At 44.2% G+C, this 9852-nt stretch overlaps 1 protein-coding gene across 1 annotated transcript; it reads right to left on the bottom strand.

Moving 5' to 3' along the window:
* Positions 1–5913: 5913 nt before the first annotated feature.
* LOC109899149 (chromobox protein homolog 2-like) lies at positions 5914–9263 on the bottom strand. The gene is made up of 5 exons (XM_020494205.2): positions 9141–9263; positions 9012–9055; positions 8274–8339; positions 7894–7963; positions 5914–7656 (listed from the first exon to the last, which is right to left on the bottom strand). The coding sequence occupies exons 1-5, from the start codon at positions 9204–9206 to the stop codon at positions 6028–6030; spliced, it is 1875 nt and encodes a 624-aa protein (XP_020349794.1). The 5' UTR covers positions 9207–9263; the 3' UTR covers positions 5914–6027.
* Between the last annotated feature and the right edge of the window lie 589 nt (positions 9264–9852).

The following is a 9852-nucleotide window of genomic DNA, read 5'->3' as shown; positions in this document are numbered from 1 at the left end:
GTGTGTGTGTCTACGCTATATTACATCGATAAGTCTTTCTGTGTGTGTCTACGCTATATTACATCGATAAGTCTTTGTGTGTGTCTACGCTATATTACATCGATAAGTCTTTCTGTGTGTGTCTACGCTATATTACATCGATAAGTCTTTCTGTGTGTGTGTCTACGCTATATTACATCGATAAGTCTTTCTGTGTGTGTGTCTACGCTATATTAAATCGATAAGTCTTTCTGTGTGTGTGTCTACGCTACATTACATCAATAAGTCTTTCTGTGTGTGTGTCTACGCTATATTACATCGATAAGTCTTTCTGTGTGTGTGTCTACGCTACATTACATCGATAAGTCTTTCTGTGTGTGTCTACGCTACATTACATCGATAAGTCTTTCTGTGTGTCTACACTACATTACATCGATAAGTCTTTCTGTGTGTGTGTCTACGCTATATTACATCGATAAGTCTTTCTGTGTGTGTGTCTACGCTACATTACATCGATAAGTCTTTCTGTGTGTGTCTACGCTACATTACATCGATAAGTCTTTCTGTGTGTGTGTCTACGCTATATTACATCGATAAGTCTTTCTGTGTGTGTCTACGCTATATTACATCGATAAGTCTTTCTGTGTGTGTGTCTACGCTATATTACATCGATAAGTCTTTCTGTGTGTGTGTCTACGCTATATTACATCGATAAGTCTTTCTGTGTGTGTGTCTACGCTACATTACATCGATAAGTCTTTCTGTGTGTGTGTCTACGCTATATTAAATCGATAAGTCTTTCTGTGTGTGTGTCTACGCTATATTACATCGATAAGTCTTTCTGTGTGTGTGTCTACGCTATATTACATCGATAAGTCTTTCTGTGTGTGTGTCTACGCTACATTACATCGATAAATCTTTCTGTGTGTCTACGCTACATTACATCAATAAATCTTTCTGTGTGTGTCTACGCTATATTAAATCGATAAGTCTTTCTGTGTGTGTGTCTACGCTATATTACATCGATAAGTCTTTCTGTGTGTGTGTCTACGCTATATTAAATCGATAAGTCTTTCTGTGTGTGTGTCTACGCTATATTAAATCGATAAGTCTTTCTGTGTGTGTGTTAGCTAGTGTCTGTCACTACGTCTGTTTTTTTTGCATCTATATGTGTGGGTTTGCGTGTCTGTGACTGCGTGCCTGCTAAGCTATGTTACTTTGTCTGTATCTCTATGTCCGTCTAGGTGTGTGTGCAGCGTTGTGAGCACTCAAGAGTGTGTGTGTTTGTGTGTAGACTGGAGAGAGGGAGGTGAGGGTGGGGGATTACACTGCCCCACACTGTTCAAACTGTTTATGCATACCAGTCTGCTCTGAGGGGCTCTCTGTCGCACTCTGTTTACACAAACTTATTTTGGGAAAATTCCACAGAGCTGGACAGGCCCTGGCCATAAATCACAGAATCTGCAGCTTTGTGGAATGATAGCTTCTGTCACTCACACTCCTCAACACACACTTTAACAGCATGTAATTGGCAGAGGACACTGTGTGAGAATATGAGTGAGTGAATTGAATAAGTGTGTGTGTTTGTGTGTGTGTGTGTGTGTTGAGATATTATTCTGTGTGTGCACGCACAGGTAATATACACTAAATATACAGATGTATGTGGACACCCCTTCACATTAGTTGATTCTGCCTTTTCAGACACACCCACTGCTGACAGGTGTATAAAATCAAGCACACAGCCATGCAATCTCTGTAGACAAACATTGGCAGTAGAATGGCCCATACTGAAGAACTCCTTTTTTAAATTATAATCATTTAAAAATATATATATATTTATGATCCAGTCTTATCGTTGCAACTCCCCAACAGGCTCGGGAGAGGCCAAGGTCGAGTCATGCGTTCTCTTACACATGACCCACCTGATCACACTTCTTAACACCTGCCCACTTAACATGGAGGAAACATTGTTCAATTGACAACCGATGTCAGCCTGCAGGAGCCTGGCCCGCCACAAGGAGTCTCTAGAGCGCGATGAGCCAAGTAATGCCCCCGCGGCCAAACCCTCCCTAACACGGACGACTCTGGGCCATTTGTGCGCCGCCCTATGCGACTCAAGGTCACGGCCGGGTTATGACACAGCCTGGGATCGAACCCGGGACTGCAGCGTGCTGAAGTGCATAAAAACAGTCTGTCCTCAGTTGCAACACTCACTACCGAGTTCCAAACTGCCTCTGGAAGCAACGTGAACACAAGAACTGTTCGTCTAGAGCTTCAAGAAATGGATTTCCATGGCCGAGCATAAAGTAGGTATAAAGGTATAAAGCTCGCCGCCATTGGACTCTGGAGCAGTGGAAACGCATTCTCTGGGTGATGAATCACACCTCATCATCTGGCAGTCAACGGACGAATCTGTGTTTGGCGGCTGTCAGGAGATCACTACCTGCCCAAATGCAAAGCGCCAACTGTAAAATTTGATGGAGGAGGAATAATGGTTTGAGGCTGTTTTCCATAGTTCGGGCTAGGCCCCTTAGTTCCAGTGGAGGGAAATCTTAACATTACACCATACAATGACATTCTCAACGATTCTGTGCTTCTAACTTTGTGGCAACAGTTGAGGAAAGCCCTTTCCTGTTTCAGCATGACAATGCCCCCATGCACAAAGTGAGGTCAATACAGAAATGGTTTGTTGAGATCGGTGTGGAAGTACTTGACTGGGCTGCACAGAGCCCTAACCTCAACCCCATAGAACACCTTTGGAATGAATTGGAATGCCGACTGCGAGCCAGGCCTAATCGCCCAACAACAGTGCCCGACCTCACGAATGCTCGTGTTCCAACATCTAATAGAAAGCCTTCCCAGAAGAGTGGAGGCTGTTATAGCAGCAAAGGGGGTACAAACTCCATATTAATGCCCATGATTTTGGAATGAGATGTTCGACGAGCAGGTGTCCACATACACTAAATGACCGGAAGTATGTCTACTGCATGGGTACAATATAGTGTGCACTGGGAGATAAAGGGGTGTGGTGAGTGCTATACAACAGTGACATCTACTGGTAGCTTTGTGAACGGTGCTTCCAAAGACATCTGGTGACCACCAACTTAGATGTGTATGACAGAAAAGCACCTACCAATCACGAAAACAACAACCAGTGGAGGCTGCTGAGGGGAGGACGGCTCATATAATGGCTAAAATAGAGTCAGTGGAATGGAAACCACGTGTTTGATACCATTCTTTGAAATCCATTCCAGCCATTATTATGAGCCGTTCCTCCCTCCATTCAGCAGCCTCCATTGACAACAACGTATCCAGTACAGCCAGAAGACGGGTCACCCTTCAGAGCCTGGTTCTTCTTCAGGTTTCTTCCTAGGTTCCTGCCTTCTAGGGAGGTTCGCCGGGTATCTGTAAAGTACTTTGTGACAACTGTTGATGTAAAAAGGGCTTTATAAAAACACATTTGATTGATTTAACCATAAAGAGCATTTTGGTATGGTTAAGCACCCACTTTTATAATACTCACGTTTATTCCAATACCTTAGAAATGGCAGGAGGCACACAGGCTACGAGTTTCTGAAGCCATGAAAAGCACCAGAGTTACAGATACATATTAATATCAAGAGTAACAAATGTGCAAATATAAATGAAATGAAAACACTTCTCCACTCCTATGATGCTCTTACAGTCAATGACTGAGTGTGATTGTATTCAAATGGTCTTCACCACAGGTAGGCAGATAGGACTAACACTGGTAAATAAGTACAATTTTTAAATGCCTGCTTGAGATGAGTGGGTATGTTTCAGAGTTGGATATAGTTAGCTTAAAATATTGAAATAACATACTGTAGTGCAAGATAAATACTGACTGACAGGATACAAAATAAAACATATTTTTTTAAATACGCAATTCACATTCATGACTCCTTTGGTGTCCAAAGACAAACAGACAGAGAAAAATAAAAAAGCAAGATGGGATATGTCACCATTTACTGGCCAATATCTTGACAGTTCTTTGTAAATGCTGGCAAAGCTTCATAGACAGCTATGTCTTTGCAAAAGTCCTCAATTGGCAAGGGTCCAATACCAAAGGTCTCTTTCCTCTATCCCTTGTTGACTCCACTTCGCAGATCTAAATAGATATGTATGTAAAACTGGATATGTATGAGAAAAATATGCAGAAAAGTGAAAGACCTAGGCAAAGGGGTTGAGGGCAGAAGTGGAATCAGGCCCAAGCCTCCCTGACTTATGTCTAATATCCAATCCTTGAAAATCTTCAAGGGGGCAGTCAATGGGCTAAGGGACCAGGGATGGGTTTGGAATCAGGCCTATCGTTGTGTCGTACCTCATCCCTCCAGGTATAGGTTGTCATTAGGCACAGATCCAGGATAAGCTCAGTGAGTTTAACCTCCCTCCAGATTCTTACTTTAAAAGGGGACATTTCACTCATAAATAAAAGTGTCAGCTGTTTTCAGACCTCTAAAGTACTCTAATGAAACTACGTCACATGACTTAAGTTGTGTAGATCCAGCTATCGTTGTTTTACCTTAACATCAGACTACTGTAGAAGCCTGAAAATGTCTGTCAAACTTTAATTTGAATGCGTAATGTCTCTTTAACCATTAGGAGGGGCAATGGCCAGTGTCTAGGGGCATCCTGTACATGTACACTACTGTTCAAATGTTTGGGGTCACTTAGAAATGTCCTTGTTTTTTGAAAGAAAAGCAACTTTTTTGTCTATTAAAATAACATAAAATTTGATCAGAAATACAGTGTAGACATTGTTAATGTTGTAAATGACTATTGTAGCTGGAAACGGCATATTTTTTTATGGAATACCTACATAGGCATACAGAGGCCCATTATCAGCAACCATCAATCCTGTGTTCCAATGGCACGTTGTGTTAGCATATCCAAGTTTATCATTTTAAAGGGCTAATTGATCATTAGAAAAACATTTTACAATTATGTTAGCACAGCTGAAAATGGTTGTGCTGATTAAAAAGCAATAAAACTGGCCTTTAGACTAGTTGAGTATCTGGAGCATCAGCATTTGTGGGTTCGATTACAGACTCAACATCATCAGAAACAAAGAGCTTTTGTTTAACGTACAACGCTGTGTACTACTCCCTTCACAGAACAGCGCAAACTGACTAACCAGAATAGAAAGAGGAGTGGGAGGCCCCGGTGCACAACTGAGCAAGAAGACAAGTACATTAGAGTGTCTAGTTTGAGAAACAGACGCCTCACAAGTCCTCAATTGGCAGCTTCCTTAAATAGTACCCGCAAAACACCAGTCTCAACGGTAACAGTAAAGAGGCGATCCCGGGATGCTGGCCTTCTAGGCAGAGTTGCAAAGAAAAGCCATATCTCAGACTGGCCAATAAAAATAAAAGATTAAGGTGGGCAAAAGAACACGGACAGAGATATGGCTTTTTCTCTGCAACTCTGCCTAGAAGGCCAGCATCCCGGAGTCGCCTCTTCACTGTTGACGTTGAGACTGGTGTTTTGCGGGTACTATTTAAGGAAGCTGCCAGTTGAGGACTTGTGATGCTTCTGTTTCTCAAACTAGTCACTCTAATGCACTTGTCCTCTTGCTCACATTGTGCAACGGGGCCTCCCACTCTTCTTTCTATTCTGGTTAGAGCCAATTTGCGCTGTTCAGTGAAGGGGGTAGTACACAGCGTTGTACAAGATCTTCAGTTTTCAGGACAACAGTTTTCAGCTGTGCTAACATAATCGCAAAAGGTTTTTCAGATTATCAATTAGCCTTTTAAAATGATAAACTTGGATTAGCTAACACAACGTGCCATTGGAACACAGGAGTGATGGTTGCTGATAATGGGCCTCTGTACACATATGTAGATATTCCATTAAAATAATCTGCCGTTTCCAGATACAATAGTCACTTACAACATTAACAATGTCTACACAGTATTTCTGATCAATTTGATGTTATTTTAATGTACAAAAAAAGTTGCTTTTCTTTCAAAAACAAGGACATTTCTAAGTGACCCCAAACTTTTGAACAGTAGTGTACATGGACAGGCTTTAGGGATTGCGGACGTTGAAGAACCCCACACTGGTTGGAGACTCCTTCACTGTTACTGTGACAAAGTTGGCGGTGACGTCCGTGACAAACACGTGTTCTAGAAGGCTAAGTGCCGGCCGCCAGTCCGTCTCAATTTCTGTCTCCATAGAGACCAGGCGGGGCCCGTTGTTGTTGGGATAAGGGGAGGAGTCTGGCTCTTCTGATTCGCTGCTGCTGGTGTCATCTGAGTCACCTGTGCTGAGCTCGTTAAGGGTCCGAGAGTTCTCGACGCTCCGGGAGTTCCGCTCGTTAAGGCTCTGTTCTGACCTCCTGTCCTCCTCTCTCGCCGCGCTTGAACCACCTCCCCCGGCCGACGACACACCTCCCTGTACACTCCCCCCTCTCTCCAGTCTTCCATTACCACTCCCTACACCCCTTGGCCCCTTGCTGTCCATCTCTCTCTCAGTCTCTGCACCTGTGGTCTTCCCTCTCTCCTCTCTGGCTTGTGGAATGCTTCCAGAGCGCAGCATCCCTGCCCCTAACCCTCCAGACGCCAGGCTCTGGTCTAGCCCAGACGATGTGTGCATCTCTTTAATGATTCCTCCTGCTCCTTTTCCTGCCTGACTGGCACCGCTTCTCAGGCTCGACCTTGAAACTGCAATTCCAGTGGTGCCAGAGGTTCCGTATCCCTGGAGACCATTGCCGGGCGCCCGTTTGTTGACGCTCTGCAGGTTGAGAGCTCGGAGGCTGAGGGCCTGACTGATGCGATCTCTAGCCGAGGGAGGTGGAGAGGAGGAGGGCTTGGCTCCCTGCTGCTGAACCACCACCACCGCCTGACTTCCAGGGCCCTCCTGCTGCCTCCTCTGCACAGCTGGGGAGCGTTGAGCTGGGCTACAAGCCGCCGGAGAGCCACCGAACCCACTGGAGGTCTTGGAGCTGTGGAGACCAAGTGATGTTAATGTAGACACCCCTGGTTTTACAGAGGACGCCACCTTAAGCCCTTCTGCTCGGCCACTGCTGTTGCCGGCGTCGGAGACAGAGAGGGAGCGCTTCAGATCTGACAATCCCTTACTGTGAGGTGGGGGAGGTCTGCTGAGAGAAGAAGAGGAGGATGGAGAGGAGGGGGTGATGGTCGACATGGAGCGACCCGACCATATGGAGTTTAGCATCCCAGGTTTGGAGGCCCCTGCCTGGAAGAAGGCCCCTCCAGCAGCCCGCTGGGATGCAGTCTCATCTCTGGAGCCCCGGCTGGCGCTCAGGCTGGTGTAGGTGAAACTGGCCGGCTGTAGAGGCTTCTTCACCCCCCCTCGAGGTTCCTCTTTGGGGGGCTCACGGGGGGGCCTGAGGACCTGGTGGTGGCGAGAAAGAGGAGGGGGAGGCAGGGGCAGCCGGGTATTTGCCTGTCTCAAGGCCCTCAGCTCGGGGAGCAGCGGTTTCCTCCCGCGCCTTTTCTGGACGGGCTCCTGATTGGCCACCACGATATGGGGCCTCGTCTGGAGGACAGGGTGGAGGTTGAGGCGCCGAGGACCTGGTTTGGCCTTCTTCCCGTGGTCTTCATCTTCTGAGGAAGAGGCGGAGGGAGAGGAGGACAGGCCAGATGAAGAGGCTGAGGAGGACCGGTCGGATTTGGTTTCAGTTGGCTCTGGTTCCTAAAGAAATTAGACAGAATGATTTGTAATGTAACCATGCATTATGTGATGTCAGATTGTATCTTCATCATCCAAACAAACAAATGGATTCATGTTACTATTGTTGTTTGGAAATGTAATGAAAGCAATCATTGGGAAGAGATTATAATCAAGATGACAAAAGTAAGTCAATTTACTGCATTTGTTGTCACGACTACATCTTATACGATTGAATAGCAGCAACAGTGTGTTGATTACCAGAATTTTCCGTGGGCGCCCCCTTGGCCTCTTCCCTCTCTTACCGAACAGTAGCTCCCTCTCTTGCTCTCTGTAGAAAGTACACACACATGGCAACAGAAACAGTTACTACCAATGTTCTGCTACTTTAAAAATACATCCTTCCTTACTTGGAGTCACTACTAATATAATAACTAAATAACCAGAAGCAAGGGTTGTATTTCAATTATTTCACCAATTTGGTTATGTCAGATATAAATGATAGCTTCAAGGATGGGAGGAAGGAAACAAAGGATGCATTTGATCTGGGCAACTCTAATACACCATGGACAGTGCTCTACAATAAATACGAATGAATATGTTCTGGTCAAACATCAACCAGTATGATATTAATAACACACCTCTTGTGGAAGGCAGCCATTAATCTGGGGTCCAGAATATTCTCTTCGGGCTCCCAACTGTTGTGCCTGTAAAGAAAACCCCATATTAGAAAACGGTTTATTACAGAACAGTAGCTAGAGAGACATTGCAATTATAAATGTCACACCCATAAATCTCTGCCCATTTGTTTCTAGTCTGCTATCTCCTTTATCAGATGCAATGTCACTACATAGTAGCATCCTATCAAAAACAAACATAGGCCTAATTGACGTTGTCTCTAAATAAAATATTAAGAACATTGTCTGAATAATGAAAATCTTGAGAGGGTAGCTGTTCATGGCTAGCCTAAATGTAAATGGCTAAAACTTGAGCGTTTGCTCAACTATTTACATTCAGCCACATTATTGGTAAACGATCACGACGCAAGCACGGTGCATGAAAATAGTGGGCGTCACATATTCCGGTGCTCGAGTTCGCTACCGTAGTAGGAGGATGCCTGCTCACGTTACTAGATACCGGTTTGGCATCGTATCATCAGCTGCTCGGGCTTAAGAAAACAAAACAAGACTCCGAAACGGCTAACACCTTCATTTTTCTTCCATGCATCCTGCAGTCTATCCAAAACAACATGCGACGGGAATAGCATCATATGAATGTAAATATAGCGTAGCTATGAGATAAATACGGGGTCGCAGGGGGATCATGGGCTACATTGTCATTGTTTAGCTCAGCCAGCTTCTTGCTAAATAGCTACTCACTTGGACGACCACCCTCTCCACTTCACCAAATACTCAAACTTCCCCTGCAAATGATAAGAGTGGGAAAGAGTTAAACAATTGTAAAGGGTCTAATGTTTCCATATTATGATAAAATACGTTATTTCATACCTTTCTTGGGCGTTTGTTGAGGATGCATTCGGCGTCAAATACCTGCCCTACAGTTACCCCCTCCATAGCTACAGCCCCTCTCCTTTTTTTTAACGAGAAAAGCAGAACAGGGAGAAAAGATTGTCCTCCCGCGGCGTCCTTAGTTCTGCACGGTGCCTCTGCCTCTCATACGTCACTTTAAAAATGTTATTCTAGAGAATTTGACTGGCTACAAAATATTTCGGCATAAAGTAGTTTTAACTGCTTTATTAGTACATATGTTCCGGTATGCTAAGTTCCATAAAAGGCTATTACTAAACAAATCTATAAATTGACAAAATATTATTTCAGCGATTACTGTTATTACATTTACATTTGAGTAATTTACAGTGCATTCGGAAGTATTCAGACCCCTTGAATTTTTCCACATTTTATTACGTTACAGCCTTATTCTAACATGGATTAAATTATTTTTTCCTCCTCATCAATCAACACATTACCCCATAATGACAAAGCAAAAAAAGGTTTTTAGAAATTTGTGCACATTTATTACAAATAAAAAATTCAGACCCTTTATTCAGTACTTTGTTGAAGCACCTTTGGCAGTGATTACAGCCTCGAGTCTTGATTGGTATGACACTACAAGCTTGGCACACCTGTATTTGGGTAGTTTCTCCCATTCTTCTCTGCAGATCCTCTCAAGCTATGTCAAGTTGGATGGGGAGGGTTGTTG

Source organism: Oncorhynchus kisutch, linkage group LG11, assembly GCF_002021735.2.
Source record: "Oncorhynchus kisutch isolate 150728-3 linkage group LG11, Okis_V2, whole genome shotgun sequence".
NCBI classification, from domain to species: domain Eukaryota; kingdom Metazoa; phylum Chordata; class Actinopteri; order Salmoniformes; family Salmonidae; genus Oncorhynchus; species Oncorhynchus kisutch.
The sequence above is the reverse complement of the archived record's forward strand: the minus strand, read 5'-3'. Positions and strand labels throughout refer to the sequence as shown.